Source organism: Pituophis catenifer, unplaced genomic scaffold, assembly GCF_029215685.1.
Source record: "Pituophis catenifer annectens isolate HBS135680 unplaced genomic scaffold, rPitCat1.0.hap2 SCAF_4, whole genome shotgun sequence".
Classification (NCBI taxonomy): Eukaryota; Metazoa; Chordata; class Lepidosauria; order Squamata; family Colubridae; genus Pituophis; species Pituophis catenifer.
Window position 1 is genome coordinate 82,691,613 of NW_027256884.1, and position 17,487 is coordinate 82,709,099.

Below are 17,487 nucleotides of genomic sequence, written 5' to 3' on the forward strand. Positions count from 1 at the left end.
TATGAAATTTTGCTGCACCCACTGATCAGGTGGTCAACTGTCTCTTCTTTTTCATTGCAGAGGCAGCATTTGCTGTTGGTGGTAACATGTTGAATTTTTGCCTTCATACAGTTTGTGGCTAGGGCTTGTTCTTGAGCTGCCAAAATAAAGCTTTCAGTTTCTTTTTTCAGTACTCCTGATCTTAACCAGTTCCAAGTTAGTTTCTGGTCAGCTTTGCCTTCAATACTTTTCAAGTATTGGCCATGCAGAGCTTTGTGTTTCCAATTTTCAGCTCGCTGCTCAATTACTTCTTTCTTATATTCTGCTTTTGTTTTAGTTGTCTTTAAAAGGCCTCCTTTATTTACTTCCTTAATCATTGGTTCTTCACTTTTCTGGATGTAACCATTCAAGCTGCATTTTTCTTCTTCCACAGTCTGCTTTACTTGTAGGAGTCCTCGACCACCCTCTGCTCTTGGTAAATATAATCGGTCAACATCACTTTTAGGGTGCAAGGCATGATTCATTGTCATAAGCTTCCTTGTTTTTCTGTCCAAATTGTCTAACTCCATCTGGGTCCAGTCAATTATTCCTGCAGAGTATCTAATCACAGGTATAGCCCAGGTATTTATGGCTTTTATGATGTTTCCTCCACTCAATTTGGACATTAATATCTTACGAATTCGTCAAATGTACTTGGCTGAAGTTAATTCCTTGACTTTATTATGCATTAAGTCAGAGGCTTCTAAAATTCCCAAGTACTTGTAGCCTTCTTCTGATTTTACTGCCTTTATCATTTCTTCATTCTCTAGTTCTATTCCATCCTCTTCTATGATCTTGCCTGCTTTGGTTGCTATTGTTGCACATTTGTCAATTCCAAACTGCATACCAATGTCTTGGCTGAATTCTTTTGTGTTTTCAATTAATAAATTCAGTTCAGCTTTTGTTTTACCAAACAGCTTCAAATCATCCATGTACATCAAGTGCGAGATTTTCAGTCCTTTCTTTGCTAGTTCGTATCCACAGTTCATCTTCTTCAAAATGATTGTCAGTGGTAGCATTGAGAGTATAAAAAGTAGGGGTGAAAGGGAATCGCCCTGGAAAATGCCTCGTTTAATTTCAACTTCACCCAGTTCTTCTTCATTAGCCATAAGTTTTGTTTTCCAGAGGTTCATTGAAGATTCCATGAATTTTTGTATGTTTCTGCTGATGCCTAATATTTCCAGGCATTTCTTGATCCAGCTATGGGGAACTGAATCAAATGCTTTCTTATAGTCTATCCAAGCCATGAACAGGTTGGTTCGTCTTTTCTTTGAGTTCTTTAGGATTAGCTTGTCGATCAGCAATTGATCTTTTGTTCCTCTTGAGTTTTTGCAGCATCCTTTCTGTTCTACAGGAAGCAAGTTATTTCTTTCCAGGTATCCATAGATTTGGTTTGCAATGATACCAGTAAGAAGCTTGTATGTTGTTGGCAAGCAGGTGATTGGCCTATAGTTTCCAGGGTCCTTTCCTTTTTCTTTATCTTTTTGGATCAGAAATGTCCTTCCAGTTGTCATCCATCCATCATTTTCAGGTGTTTTTAGGATCTGGTTCATCTGGGTTGCCAATCTTTTGTGCAGACTTGTAAGTGCCTTTAACCAGAAGCCATGCAGCTCATCCAGTCCAGGTGCACTCCAGTTCTTCACTTTTCTTGACTGTCTTTGCACCATTGCTTTTGTTATTTTCACGTCTTCCATTTTATGCATTTTAATAGAGTCCTCAACCTGTTTGATCCATTTTGCATTTCTGTTGTGCTTCTTGTTGTTTTCCCACAAATTCTTCCAGAATTTCAGAGCTTTCTCTTTATCAGGCTCATTTTATTTTATTTTATTTTATTTATATAAATCCCAAACTCCCAACTTTACAGAAAAGAAAGTGTTCTGTTAAGAAAGAGAGTTGAATGTGTGTGTATGTGGGACACTGAGAATTATTATTATTATTATTATTATTATTATTATTATTATTATTATTATTATTATTATTATTATTATTATTATTTATAAAATTTGTATGCCGCCCTATCTCCAAGGACTCAGGGTGGCTCACAACAACAATCGACCAAGCAACTGTTAAAATCAACAAATATACACAAAAATATGAAAAGTTTTAAAAATTTGAAAATATACTACCCCATCAGTCCAGGCTGGGGGACATAAATAGCCAGGTTTTCAAGGTCAGGGGCCAACCGGAGCCCCAAGGGAAGTTGATTCCAAAGGGTGGGGGCGCTCACAGAGAAAGCTCTACCCTTGGGGTAGAGAATGAACCAGCCTAGCAATTCTGAAACCATTTAAGGCATCAAAACAACTGAATATTAACCAGCTCCTCATTACAAAGGCTTCTGCTGAAGATTTAGTCTCCTGGAATCCAATTAAGGGATGTGAGGTGCTATCTCAGCATTGGATTGCTTTCGTCTAAAGAAGAACAAGGGATTTTTCTTGAGCAATGATTTTCAGGAAAACATTACATGCGGCCTACCATCTGTACTTATGCCTCTAATGAGGTACTCACAGATAAGCTTTTGTAGGAATGTTAACAGCAAAACCTCTCTCATATTTTTATGGTTAAATTTTGTCTTTTAACTGCTTATAGCTTTGTTTGAGTAAGTATTAATTGGCTCTCTAATTAATGTAATTACATTACATTACAGTAATGTAGTTGAGCAGTAAACTACATGGTGACTGTACTCTTTGTTTGTTCTGTGAGGTGTGGTAAACAGAATTTCTAACACTGTGTCCAGGTGTTTCTGTTACCTGTACTCTATTTCTGTACTCACTGGTATTATAAATTGTTATATGTACTTTTATTTAGAAACATTCTAGATTTTACTTTTTTCCCATATATTATTTGTGGGGGTTTTCCCTCTGACACAAAGGAATCATTCTTTTAACAACAAACCTATAAAAATTGAATAATTGTGTTGTCAGTTTCCTTAATTTAGAAATTCAACTTTTTTTTAAAGTTGGAAAATCACTACACAGGTATCAAGGAAAACCAATTAAATCACAAATTACCTTTTACTACTGTTAACATTTTGGAGCAATGTAGCAACAAATTCACAATTTCTAATTATACTATGAATTATATTATGCTACATTTGTTAATTTTTTCTGTACTTTTTTCTAATTTGCTTTCTTGTCTCCTGTTCATCATCTCATATATTGCAAAAATGAAAATATGGGGGGGAGGGGGTTGTGGGGAGGCATTTTTTAAAGTCTTGAATATAATGTTTGGTTTGGTTTTATCAATGTATTGGTAAGTGGACAACTATAATGTAATGGTTATAACAAAATGTAACCAATCATAAAAGCATAATTTAGTTGGCCTCCTTTTAATAAAACAGGCAGCATAAAAGAATTTAACTTTGGGTTGTTGTTGTTTTTTTCAAATTCTCTTGAGTCACTATAATTCTGAGCTACTGTAAATCCAATAAAATGTTTACCACTAATGTTGCAGCATTTTTAGCTGACTTTTATTTCATTCTACAGTCCCCTAAAACAGTATAGGAACACTGTGAACTTCTGTAAATGAAAAGAATGGAATGTTCTTCCATTCTTAAGAAGCAAGATTGAATCCAACTCAATAATTCTGAATAGACAAATTAGTTCACATTAAAAACCTTGAAGAATTTACTAATCTCTTTAATTTCCAGCAAAGAAACAGTTTGTTTTCATGAAGAAAGCAAACCAATAAAAACAAAAGGAAAATGTTAGACATATCCATCTTTTCAAACATTTCTTATAACATTTGAATATCCTTTTAGATCTCATAGATTCTATATAGCAAGGCTAGCTATTGAGTAATGCATATAAAATTTATAATCCTTTGTCTCTCTTTTATTTTATAAAAGTAGTTTTTATTGAATATAAATATTAAAAAAGACATACGTAACATATACACAACAAACATTTATACAATATATACACAAAAAGAGTGTAATTTCTTCTTAAGCATTTTTTCAGAGTGACGTTCTACAATTCTACTTATGATATATTCCTTCACCTCTCCTTAATCTAATAATATTTATATATATATATATATATATATATATATATATATATATATATATATATATATATTTAAATCGGTAATATTTCCCCTATATTTTTTTGTATATTTCTGATTTTTAACCAATTGTACCAATTATTCCATATTTTATAATAGTCTGATTCTTCTCTTTCTTGTAATTCTTTGGTTAACCTATCCATTTAAGCGCATTCTAAAATTTTCCCTATTACTTCTGTTTCACTTGGTATTTTTTCTTGCTTCCAATTTCTTGCGTAGATTATTCTTGCAGCAATTAATATGTGAATTGTGAGATATTTGATATCCTTAGGGTATGATTTGTTAAAGATTCCTAATAAAAATGTTTCTGGTTCTTTTTCAATCTGTGTTTTTGTTATTTGTTCCAACCATTTTTTGATGTTAGACCAAAATTTCTTTGCTGCCGGGCACGTCCACTATAAATGATAGAAAGTCCCTTGTGCCAACCCTTTGTCTCTTGTATTTACATTTCTTTTCCTCTCAGGATAAATTTTGGAACAAAATAATCTTTATATTATCCAGATCATCTACATTATTAGAACATGCACATATAAAAACTAAGAATGATTTTTGGCCTATGTTATGATGATACCAAAATTAGAGATCACATTTATAAAAGTAAATCACATATAATTATCTTGGAATGATAAACTAGTGCTATAAGTTGTCTGCATTGCACATACACAATGCTGAACTAGTGACTATTATACTTTTCCCTTAAAATTAATTTACTTTACTCTAAAATGCCACAATATCAAAAATATAAATTATATTTCTTACATAAAGAAAAAATATAATTTAAATCTTACCATTTACAATTACAATGATATCCCGAAAGTCAATTTCTCCTCTAGCTTCAACTCTTCCTTCACATCTGTATATTCCTTCATCACTTTTATTAATTTTAAGAATTTGAAGATTGTTGTTTGGCAACATGGCAAATCTATCTGGAAAACATATAGGAAAACTATTAGCCATAAATAATGGCAATTAGTGAATATAACTTTTGGCATATTTAAATACTTCCACTTTAATACTATTAAAGTATTATCAGCAAAGCATTTTCACAAAAGATGTAATCCTGAAAGCTTAATTCTGTATTTTTCATTTCCTACATCTTGGTTTTCTAATAAATCTATGCAATACTACTTGTATTCACTTTAGTAAAGAAATCCACACTGCTGGGTGATAACGATTCTTGAATTAAAGACATGAAGCAATGAAAAGACACAAAGCCTTGGATATTACTCATTTCAGACTGAGAAGTATGCAATTTGTGTCTTGTTTGCATTCAGCACATAAAGTGCTAAAAGCATCCTAAAGCTATGACTGAGTGCTAAAAGCATCCTAAAGCTATGACTGAGATATCATTCATATAAAATCAAATGATAAAAAATGTCAAAGTAAAAAATAAAGTAAACTTTCCTGTTTTTTCCAAAATATTCTTTATGGTGTATTTTCACAGGCTCATCTTCCCATCCTTCAAAGTGGCACAGGAATACCTGTGCTATCTATTGACAAAGGATAAACCTTCAAGATGCTTTCATCTCAACCACAAAACACTAATGGTTGAAAAAAAAACACTTCTAATGTTTTCTTTTCTTTCTAACAAATCTTTCTGGAGAAACCTTATACAATGCCTTATTAACAGTGTTACTGATGACATGATCAAAGACTTCAATGTGTCTGGATGCTACTGGCCATTCCCTGAATTTATCTTCTTTCCTCTGGTTGTTGGGCACAGCCTACAGGTCTTCTTTGGCTTAGACATCAAGAGATGCTGGATATATGACTTTGTGCAGAGACATCTACTTTAGTGATGCCTAATTAGCAATTTGTGAAGTACCAATCAGGCATTATATAACAGGATTTTCACTAATTTATTATTCATTAACTGCCATTGGACTCCAAACCAATTCTAGATAATTCACAAAAAGGCTATACATACAAGATAAATTGAAAAAAATTAAATAAACAATAGATGATGAACATAGCCAGCAGCATAAGACATGCAAATACAACCAACAAGGGGCTCCAGCTACCTAGCAAAGAACCAACTGGCCTTTAAGGCCCTCTGGATTAACATCAGATTATGAATCACCCTTGTCTCAAAAGAAACTTCATTACAGAGAAAGGGGCTGCAAAGAGAGTACCCCTTTTTTATCAAATGATATACCATATGATTAAAAAAAATGAAGTGGAACATGGTAGCAGTGTTCCAATATCTGAGGGGCTGCCACAAAGAACAGGGAGTCAGTTTATTGTCCAAAGCACCTGAAGGCAAGACAAGAAGCAATGGATGGAAATTAATCAAGGAGAGTTGCAATCTAAAACTAAGGAAAAATTTCCTGATAGCTAGAAAAATTAATCACTGGAAATTTTTAAGAAGAGATTGAACAACCATTTGTCTGAAATAGTATAGGGTTTCCTGCCTAAACAGGGGGTTGGACTAGAACACTCTCAAAGTCCCTTCCAATGCTGTTATTCTGAACAATCTTATCAATTCACATCAGCTTGCAAATATCATGGGAGATAGGCAGTTCCTCAAATATCTAGGCTGTATGTCATGTATTATTGTATAGATCATAGCCTATATAAACTGTCAAAGAGTACAGCTTGTTCAGCATGGATAACTTCACTGTCACACCATTGCATTCTGAACTAGTAAACACACCCAGTGTTTGTGTGCTTCTGAAACAGTATTAGACTTTTTAAAAAATAGCAGTACTTTGAAAAAAATATATACAATTACATACAGAACTAGCACCTTGCATGGAAAATAATTTTAAACCAAGAGAAAGACCTGGGTTTTGCCAGTAGTCTGCAGCTGGGTTTGTACAAATGGGTTACTGGCAGGCAGAGACAAAGCACGTGGAAATGAGATAGAACCAGGGGTGAAATGCTCCCAGTTCGGACCGGATCGCCCGATCCGGTAGCAATGGTGGTGGGTGGTTTGGAAAACCAGTAGCAAAAATCCCTGCCCCCCCCATGCCCAGCTGAGCCACGCGATCATCAGAGACTTTTTTTTTACACTTTTAAAAGCATTTTTTCTTCGGCCGAAAAAATGCTTTTAAAAATTTTAAAAAAGGCCTCTGATGATTGTGTGGCTCACCTGGGATTGTCAGAGCCTTTTAAAAGCATTTTTTCTACAACCTCTTTGGCCAAAGAGGTTGTAAAAAATGCTTTTAAAAGGCTCTGACAATCCCAGCTGAGTTGCCTGATCATCAGAGCCTTTTAAAAGTATTTTTTACAACCTCTTCGGCCGAAGAGGTTGTAGAAAAAAATGCTTTTAAAAGGCTCTGACGATCCCATCCGAGTTGCCTGGTTGTCAGAGGCTTTTTTTTTCTTTTAAAAGCAAAAAAAAAAGCTTTTAAAAGAAAACAAAAGCCTCTGCCGATCAGGAACTCAGCTGGGATAGTCAGAGCCTTTTAAAAGCATTTTTTTTACAACCTCTTCAGCCAAAGTGGTTGTACAAAAAAGGCTTTTAAAAGTAAAAAAAAAAAAGTTGGCCACGCCAACCCAGTCACATTACCCCACCACCAAGCCACGCCCACAGAACTGGTAGTAACTAATTTTACATTTCACCACTGGATAAAACAGGATAAATTCATGGCCCCTTTACTTACCAAGAGATAAAGCAAAGGTGTAAAGTAACCACTCAAGTTACTTCTAGAAAGAGATTGATCTTCTGGAACACCAGTTAACCCACATCAAATACAATCAATCATTAGGCAACAGAAACTTGTCCCATCATACTTTAAGGAGAAAATACATCCAAAGACACACACACCAGCTAGTGATGTTAGGTAGATTTCTATTTTACTTTCTTACAGTAAAGCTATAAAAACAGAACTATAATGAGGCAATAACAGCTCAGTCATTAGTGTTAACAATTATGCCAATATATTTTCCTGTCAACCAAAAAACCAAAAGAATGCATATTAGCATTCTACAAGAAACAGCCATAGTTACTTAACAGGTAGGAGTAGATAGGAACCAACCTGAAGATTATTTTGTAACAAGTGTTATAATTCATTTTTTTAAAAACTTAAATAAAGATAAATACTGTACGTCTCCTATGTTCAACCTGATTTAGTAAACAAATTCATGTATTTTCTTGGCAATAATTTAGTAGTTCATACAGGTTTCTTCCAAGTTCCAACCCCTCTGTTCCCAATACTTTGTCAACAGCACTTGTATTATCTTTCTATTGCCAGCCAATTCTGTTTAGATACTTCCAGCTAACTTTACAACTATTTAATGACACATTATAAATAAATGTTTATTATAGTTTGTTTACTTGTATTTTTGCATTCACAGTTCTATGGGGGTGGGGTGGAAGCTAACAAAACAAATGTGATATTTTAATCTTAGATTTATGTCAAATTTCTTCTAATGGTGAATTTCCATTTAAATTACCAGATCATTTCTTTCCTAAACCCGTGGTAGATTTTCCACAGTGAAGTAGATTTTCCACAGTGAAGTCAGTTAGTATAGTATAGCCTTTATTGTCATTGTACATCATGTATACAACGAAATTGGTTTTAGCCTCACTGGTACAATCCATGACAAAAAATACAAATAACATAAATAGTATAAAAAATAATCCCTATCTCAGGATCCTCGGACCACGAAACGGAAGAAACACAACAAATCACCAATAGACAAGGTTTTGCTTTGGGATGATGGTTTACTTTCGTAGCAACGAAGGATCACCAGCAGTCGTACGCGATTTAAAAACAGCGCTATGGGCGTTTAGCTCGTAGCGTTTTTATGCCTCTCCGCCCAGCTGCTGTGGGGCGTAGCCCGCGCCGCGCCCATCCGCCCCCCCGAACCAGCGAATCAGCGGCGGAATCCTCTCCGCCCAGCTGCTGTGGGGCATAGCCCGCGCTGCGTCCATCCGCCCCCCCGAACCAGCGAATCGTCGGCGGAATCCTTTAGCTGAGATGACGTTGCATGTGGGAAGCTGCTGCCACGAGAAGCCCTATATCCGACGCACCCCGCCACCTCACCCGGCCGCCTACCCCAGCGCCCCGAGCCCCACCCCCGTGTGCCACCATGTGCGCCCGCTGGCCGTCCATCCCCGAAGCTGAAGGGCGAGGGATCGGCGGTGAGTTGTGTCGAGCGTGAGGGCGAGCTCGACATGTGGCACCCCTTCACCACGGTGTGGTCTGAAAGATACAAAGCAGATTCGTTAGCTCCTATTATCTCCGGTGGACTCGGTTTCATAGGGTATTTGCGATGAAACCGTTTCTGTAATTTTTTAGCGTGTACATCCTCCATAGGTACCCAGGATGCCTCCTCTTCAGGGTATCCCTTCCATTTAACTAGATACTTGAGCCGGCCCCTACTCAGTTTTGAATCTAATATGTCTTCCACCTCGTATTGGTCATCCTTAACAGGCCCCGGATATGGCGGTCTATCCCTGACACGAGTTACTGGTTTTAGCAGACTCACATGGAACACGGGGTGTATCTTCCCTAATAAAGGTGGGAGTTTGAGAACCACAGTAACTGGGTTTATTACCCGAAGTATAGGGAACGGGCCTAGGTATTTCGGACCCAGCTTCCGGTTTGGTACCTTCAGTTTGATATATTTAGTGGACAAATATACTAGATCCCCAACCTTGAGGGGATCACTATGGGCCCGTTTCTTGTCTGCATGCGCTTTATACACAGTAGCGGCCTCATCTAACGCCTCTCTAACCTGTGGCCATAGTGTACGTATTTTATCCGCCCATTCCTGCGGATTCTGCTCGCCTTTGGGTAGGTCTTCTAACTCGGGTATCGCTACAAACTCACGACCTGTGACAATACGAAAAGGGGTAAAACCGGTACTGCTATGTACCGCGTTGTTATAGGCAACCTCAGCCAATGGCAAGAGACTGGACCACTCGGTTTGTTGATATGAGACGTAGCACCGAAGGTAACGTTCTACCATGGCGTTGGCTCTCTCAGCTGCTCCATTAGTGCTAGGGTGGAATGCTGAACTGAGCCCTTGCGTCGAGCCAATGGCTTGTATAAAAGACCTCCAAAATCTAGCTGTGAATTGCACCCCCCTGTCTGAAATGATACGCCGAGGCACCCCATGTAACCGGTACACATGTTGAATAAACAGTTTGGCTAGCTTTCTGGCTGATGGCAGTCCGTTGCATGGGATGAAATGGGCCTGTTTTGAAAAAAGATCTATCACCGTCCATATGACTGTATGCCCATTACTGTCTGGTAGATCGACCACAAAATCCATACCTATCTCATCCCAAGGCCTAATGGGATTTGCGACTGGTTGTAGTAAACCGAGGGGCTTCCCTGGCCGTGGTTTTGATTTAGCGCAAACAGTGCAGCTTGTGACGTACGCATCCACGTCAGACCGTAGACGTGGCCACCAGAACTGGCGCCGGATCAGGTGTAATGTTTTGAGGAACACAAAGTGACCGGCAGTTTTGGCATCATGACACCTTTTAAGGACGTCTTGCCGTAATACACTAGGGATATACATTTTATCTCCTTTCCAAGCTAGTCCATTGTTATATGTGACGAGCTGTGTGTTCTCTGCCACCCACTTATCCTGGGATGTGGCCTCCCGTACTGACTCCTCCCAACACCGTTGGTTTTCTGCGCTGGACGCCGCCCTCCCACCGTGGCCGTTACCAGGGAGGATAGCCTGAACAACGTCGTCCCGTTTACTGTGGAATTGGGGTAGTCGTGATAAAGCGTCAGCGAGGAAGTTCTTTCCTGCCGGTACATATTTCAAGACAAAGTTGAAACGTTGGAAATAGTGGGCCCATCGCACCTGTTTTGGGGATAATTTCCTGGGGGTTTGTAAAGCTATCAGGTTTTTGTGGTCCGTCCAGACCTCAAATTGGGTACGGGCCCCTTCTAGAATGTGTCGCCAACTAATGAGAGCCCATCGGACAGCAAAAGCCTCCTTTTCCCATATAGCCCAACCCCGTTACGTGGCACTAAATTTCTTGGATGTATATGCGCATGGTTGCAACTGCCCTTGGCTATTGGGCTGCAACAACACAGCCCCCACGGCCACATCACTTGCGTCCACCTGCACTATGAACGGAGTCTCTTGATCAGGATGCTGTAGTACTGGGGCCTGTGCAAACTGAGCTTTCAAGCTGTCGAAAGCCGTCTGGCAAGCCGACGACCAATTCAGCTTCTGACCCGGCCGTGGCTTTCCCACCTGTCCCCTAGTTTGCAAAAGGTCAGTGAGTGGCAATGCTATATGGGCGAAAGAGGGAATAAATTGCCTATAGAAATTGGCAAACCCGAGGAAACTTTGCAATTGTTTCCTTGTCTCTGGGGCTTGCCATTCCAAAACGGTGCTGACCTTCTTCGGATCCATTGTCAAACCGTCTGTAGAAATTCTATAGCCCAGATAATCCAACTGAGTACGATGGAATTCACATTTTGACACCTTCACATATAATTTAGCGTCCAATAAACGCCGCAATACCTGACGGACTAACTGTACATGTTCCTTCATTGTTCTCGTATAGATCAGTATGTCGTCTAGGTACACTAAGACACCACGGTAGAGGTATTCATGGAGAACCTCGTTGATTAATTGCATAAACACTGCCGGGGCGCCCTGCAGTCCGAATGGCATAACCCGGAATTTATAACTTCCTAGGGGGCAATTAAACGTGGTTTTCCACTCATCCCCCTGTCTGATTCTAACCCGGTAATACGCCTCCCTCAGGTCTAACTTAGTGAAATATCGCCCCGTCGCTAATGTGGCCAGAAGGTCTTTTATCAACGGGAGGGGATACAGTGGTTCTACACTCACAGCGTTTAGACCCCGGAAGTCGACGCATAAGCGAAGGCCCCCATCCTTCTTCTCCCGGAATAGTACTGGAGCAGCCATATGGGCTCTACTGGGTTCAATAAACCCCCGGGCTAAGTTCTTGTCGATATATTTACGCAATTCATCTACCTCCCTTGGTGTCATCGCATACATTCGGGGTTTCGGTAACTTCGCACCAGGTACAAGTTCTATAGCGCAATCTGTCCTACGGTGAGGTGGTAATATATCACACTCCGCCTCGTCGAATACAGCTGCTAGATCTGTATACACTGCTGGAACCCCCGGTGTCAGGGGTCTCGACCTATGTTCGGTCCCTTCCAGCAACCGACTAGAGGGTTCAGGAGCACTTGGTTCAGGCCCTAGTTCAAGGCGGAGTTTGCGATACCCTCCTTCCCACCAGATAGTTGGTTTCCATTTGTCCAGCCATGTTAACTCCAGGATAATGGGTTCGATCATAACATCCACTACTATGAACCGAAGATACTCTTTATGCTCTCCTATCCGTAATTGTACTAGTTCCGTTACCTGCGTAGCAGGAGCCCCCCCCAACGTTGACCCGTCCACCTGTTCAAACTTAATAGGTGAGTGCAACCGATATAACCGTAACCCTAACTGCACCGCTAATGCTCGTCTCATCAAGCAACGAGTACAGCCAGAGTCGATTAGCGCTCCCTGTTGTACAGCCAGACCCCGTCGTGTGTTCTCCATTGTAACCGGGATCAGAAAAGGACGAACGGGAGCACTCACCATTGGATCCCGGTTGCTGTCCTCCTCGTCGCTATCCCCCTCTACAACGAATGCCTCGCCAGTGCTGGAACGTTCTGCAGGCTCGATTGGTGACGTGTCGTTACCAGACGGTCGAGCCTGAGCCACGACCTTGGACCGTTCTGGCGTGGTCCTTTGGCGTTCACGGCCCTTCCCCCCAGTCGCGGGTGTTCGGCTTACGGGTTGTTGGGAGGGCGGAAGAGGGCAGTCCAGAGCACGGTGGCCTATCTGATTGCATCGGAAACAACGAAACGTCGGCCGACGAACGGAGTCTCCAAGCGCTGTAGGTGCACTTCCTCGGTTGGCCACAGGTCGCTCTGGCAGCCTCCTCACTTGGGCTGATGGTCCTGCACTGGGTCTGCTGCGGAACTCTTTCAGCCCCATATCCAGGTCTATGGCTGCTCGAAACCACTCCGACAGACGCGGTGGTAATCCTCGATATACGCATGCCTGTCTCAGGTCCCGATCCAGTCCCAAATGAAATTGATGCACAAGCATACGTTCAGGCCACGCCCGCAACCGCCCAGCGATGGAATGGAATTCTTTCACATAGTCCTTGGCAGGACGGCCTTTTTGTCTCAAGGACACAAGCTCCCCTTCGGCCTGTTGTGTCCTAGAGTCATCCTCGAACCGGGCCCGAAGGCCCTCCAGAAAAAGTCCAACGTCAGTTAACTCACGGGCGTGGTCGCTGTGTAGGTCCGCCACCCAGTCAGCAGCCTCCCCTGCCATAACGGTGGTAAGGGCAACCACCATGGACCACTGGGATGGGTAGAACCGGCCATAGAGATCGAGATAACTGATAGCCTGGCTGAGAAAGATTGCCACTCGGTCCGCACTCCCATCAAACGTTGCTTGGAAAGGGGGAGGGCCCCACATAGGCTGGGCCCCCCATGGCCCCGCCTTCCAGGGTGGTATGGACCTGGGCTGCCCAGCAGGTGTGCCACGGAAGCTCTGTGAGGGTGCCCGCCGCCCTGTTTCGGCCCGACGTTCCTCCTGTGCAGGCCGACCCCTGGTATCCGGGCGACCCGTTGCCCTCTCCTGACCGTCTGTAGGGGGAATGGTCTCACGTCTCTGTCCAGGGGCCCCCCCGTCTGCCCTCAACTTTGGACTGGCCAGACGGAAACGGGTATCTGTTGTAGTTGTAGAAGCCCCTTGCCAAGCTGCTGAAGACTCCCCCCCCATAGCCCATGGTTGCCAGGACTGTGCGTCCCGAAAGCTGGCCTCCCCAAACTTCTCCCTTAGGACATCCAGAGTTGAAGGAGCCAGTTCGGTGGAATAACTCCACCCCCCCCTTCCTCATCATCAATCCACCGCCTCTCTCTCCACCTAAGGAACCTTTCATCCGTGGAGGGTGGGGTCGGCACTCCCTTACTCGGACCGGTGAGGGCTGAGCTATGCCACCATTCTCCAGAGGCCATAGTTGTCCTCCCCTCCGGCTTGCCTGGCCCCTCACATTGACTCCCCGTCCATTCCTTCGGCCGAACGACAGGGGTGGGAGCCTCATCCAAGCCCCCTGCGCTTGCCTCCACTTGCTCTACCCCGGAGTCCTCCCCCACGCACAGCTCAGGATCCAAACCTTCAGCCATTCGTCTGTTTGATTCCTCCGCTGAAGTAAAAAGAAAAGCGCCGTTTTCCTTTCAGGATCCTCGGACCACGAAACGGAAGAAACACAACAAATCACCAATAGACAAGGTTTTGCTTTGGGATGATGGTTTACTTTCATAGCAACGAAGGATACAGCAGTCGTACGCGATTTAAAAACGGCGCTATGGGCGTTTAGCTCGTAGCGTTTTTATGCCTCTCCGCCCAGCTGCTGTGGGGCGTAGCCCACGCCGCGCCCATCCACCCCCCCGAACCAGCGAATCAGCGGCGGAATCCTCTCCGCCCATCTGCTGTGGGGCGTAGCCCGCGCTGCGTCCATCCGCCCCCCCGAACCAGCGAATCGTCGGCGGAATCCTTTAGCTGAGATGACGTTGCATGCGGGAAGCTGCTGCCACGAGAAGCCCTATATCCGACGCACCCCGCCACCTCACCCGGCCGCCTACCCCAGCGCCCCGAGCCCCACCCCCGTGTGCCACCATGTGCGCCCGCTGGCCGTCCATCCCCGAAGCTGAAGGGCGAGGGATCGGCGGTGAGTTGTGTCGAGCGTGAGGGCGAGCTCGACACCCTATGCAAGTAATTAGAGGGAAAAAAAGAAAAACTAGTCATACGTTTCCGCGTGTGTGTGAAGTGATTGTGGTTGTGTTTAAGAGTCTGACAGCCCAAGGATAGAAACTATTTTTAAACCTATTTGTTCGGCTGGCTATGCTTCGATGTCTTCTGCCCAATGGTAGAAGTGCGAAGAGATACTGACCAGGGTGTGAATCATCTCTTTCTTAATCTGCTAAAGCAGCGAGACCTGGCAATGTCATCCAGTAGTGTTAGAGGGCAACCAATGGTTTCTTGTGCTGAATTGATCACTCTCTGTAGTGCCTTCCTGTCCTCAGCAGTTAAACCAGCGTACCATACTGTAATGCAGTATGTGAGGACACTTTCTATTGTGGGCCAATAGAAAGAGGTCATCAGCCGTTGTTCCACCTGAGTTGTAGTAGCCATGTCAATTCCACACAATATTGTCTTAAGTAATGAAGATTATTAAGTGTAAACAATCTGAATATGTAACAAAACATATAATTTAAAGAGTTACCAAAATACTAACTGTCAGCAATATTTGAGACTTCCTCATTTTGATATAACCAGCTGACAATAGGTGCAGGTGAACTGATAACATGGCAATTGACTTGTACATCTTCTCCCTGTACAAATTCTTGAGGTGATGGAACATCCTGGAATGTGAGCTTTTCTAAGGAAAAAAAGAAAAGAAAAGAAATATATTTATAGGAATAGGTTATTCTTTAATTTGTTAAGAATTTCAAAGCAGTTAAATAATTTATAATGAGTCACCTTGACCACCATTTGTTAGCAAAAAAAGGTCATGTATAAATTTAATTCAGAAAATCTTTCTTGAATTTATCAAGTATTTAAAGTCCATAGTTATGGATGTATGCACACAGAACAGCTTTCATAGATGGGAGATAACCAAAACTATTATTAACATTTTTCCATTTTCTTAGTTTTTTTCCAAGGAAGCTGAGTTATCATTATGTTATACTATGCTAACGTAAGTAACATAAGTGTGTTGGTATTGATGTACTTGAAATAACGAACTTTGTTAAAGTCTCTCCTATGTATATAATAGTTACCATACTTGTATAGCAAAGATCTGGGTGAGATAGAGACAGTTACTGTCTATTGGTTATCTGGATATTTACAGCTTGTACTGTATTGTCTATACAGTATATAGTAGGCCTGTAGTTACTAGTTTACTAGAAGAAATAGTACCATACTTTAATATAACTTTTTAATTAAATTTACAGAGATTTCTATCAACATTTCCAACACCATAAGAAGAAAGACAAAGCTTGATAGCGCATTTACTTACGGTAAATTTCCAAAACAACCGTAGCTTCTTGACTAAATCCTGAAGAATCAGTTGCTTGACACCTGTATATTCCCGCATCTTCCACATTGGCATTGTAAATGGTTAATCGTGATCTTACACCTTCTTTCTGCACCACCACTCTCTGATTAGAAATGATCTTTTCTCCTTGTGGATTATACCAATCTATACTCTCAGGTTCACCAATTACTACAACGAAAAAATAAAGAATGAATATAACAAATGCTCAAAAGATACTTAAATGTAAACATAGCATTTTAATTAAATTAAACATCTTTTAAAAAAAAACATACCAAAAAGTATTTTTTAAAAAATCAACTTAATAAAAACATAATATTATGTCTTATATAACACATTTGGAAATTGATTTAGATGAGGAGATATGCAAATTCAAACCTTTCTTTTTCATGATTAATTTATTGACTTCAGAGAAAGCCATGTTCTGCCACATTTTGCTTACAATTCTTTTTTCAGAAAAGACCTTGGGTGATCTGCAGGAAAAATTGGACTCTTGAGGACTGCAGAGCCTCTGCAGATTGACCTCATATTGAGTTTATGCTTCTTGAAACTGAAGAAACAGCTCTTTTGTGCTAGCTAGCTTGTCTTTCCAAGGATAAAGAGATTATTGTCAGTACTTTTCTTCCTTAACGATTATGGAGAGATCCAGTCCAATGAAGTAAAGCTGTGCAATGTCAGGGGAAGAGGACTGGACTGCTCAGCAAATAGATAATTCTTAGCAACAAGCAAGTTTCCCACCCACCCACCCACCCAGGACTGTATTTTCTTAGTAAGAACAACTATTCTACTTTCTCCAAACTGCTAGGTATGGTGCCTTGTCAAGAAAAAGACATGATTGTTAAGACAGGCAGGAGGATGGAGATGCTGCTGTTTTTGATAAGATTCTAATCTATCCAAAGTTTAAATCCATGATTTGGCTAAATATTTCTAAAGCTAGCATTTTTATATATCCTAGTAACTACTTGTCAGAAAAATCTAAATGCTTGTAAATGGGGCCTACCACAGAAGAGAGCACAGGTTACCCTCAGAAAACCACTTCTGTGATCTCTGCTCCTAGGTGACTGTGATGTTAAATCTTTCCCAAAGATCTATAAAAATAGAGTGGATAAAATTCTTCTCTAGCCTCTTCCTATTTGAACTGTTGACTCCTAGACCAGGATAACACAACAACACCACAAAGATATTTGGTAGACAAAGTCTCAAACTATCTTCCTTGACAATTCCTCTTATCAGTTAAGCAACAGGGCTGATAAGGTGTTAAGGCTATTAACCTTATTGACAATCTTTTGTTCAGGCCAGCAAACATTAATTACTAAATACCTGATAAACCTCTT

General features: G+C 41.2%; 1 protein-coding gene across 1 annotated transcript in view; it reads right to left on the reverse strand.

Moving 5' to 3' along the window:
• NCAM2 (neural cell adhesion molecule 2) overlaps positions 1–17,487 on the reverse strand; it is a 123,917-nt gene that overhangs the window by 85,375 nt on the left and 21,055 nt on the right. Inside the window, exons 4-6 of the mRNA XM_070943633.1 lie at positions 16,118–16,324; positions 15,335–15,478; positions 4,866–5,003 (exon numbers count right to left, since the gene is read on the reverse strand). Coding sequence (XP_070799734.1) covers positions 4,866–5,003; positions 15,335–15,478; positions 16,118–16,324 — 489 coding nt within the window. The remainder of the gene's footprint in view (positions 1–4,865; positions 5,004–15,334; positions 15,479–16,117; positions 16,325–17,487) is intronic.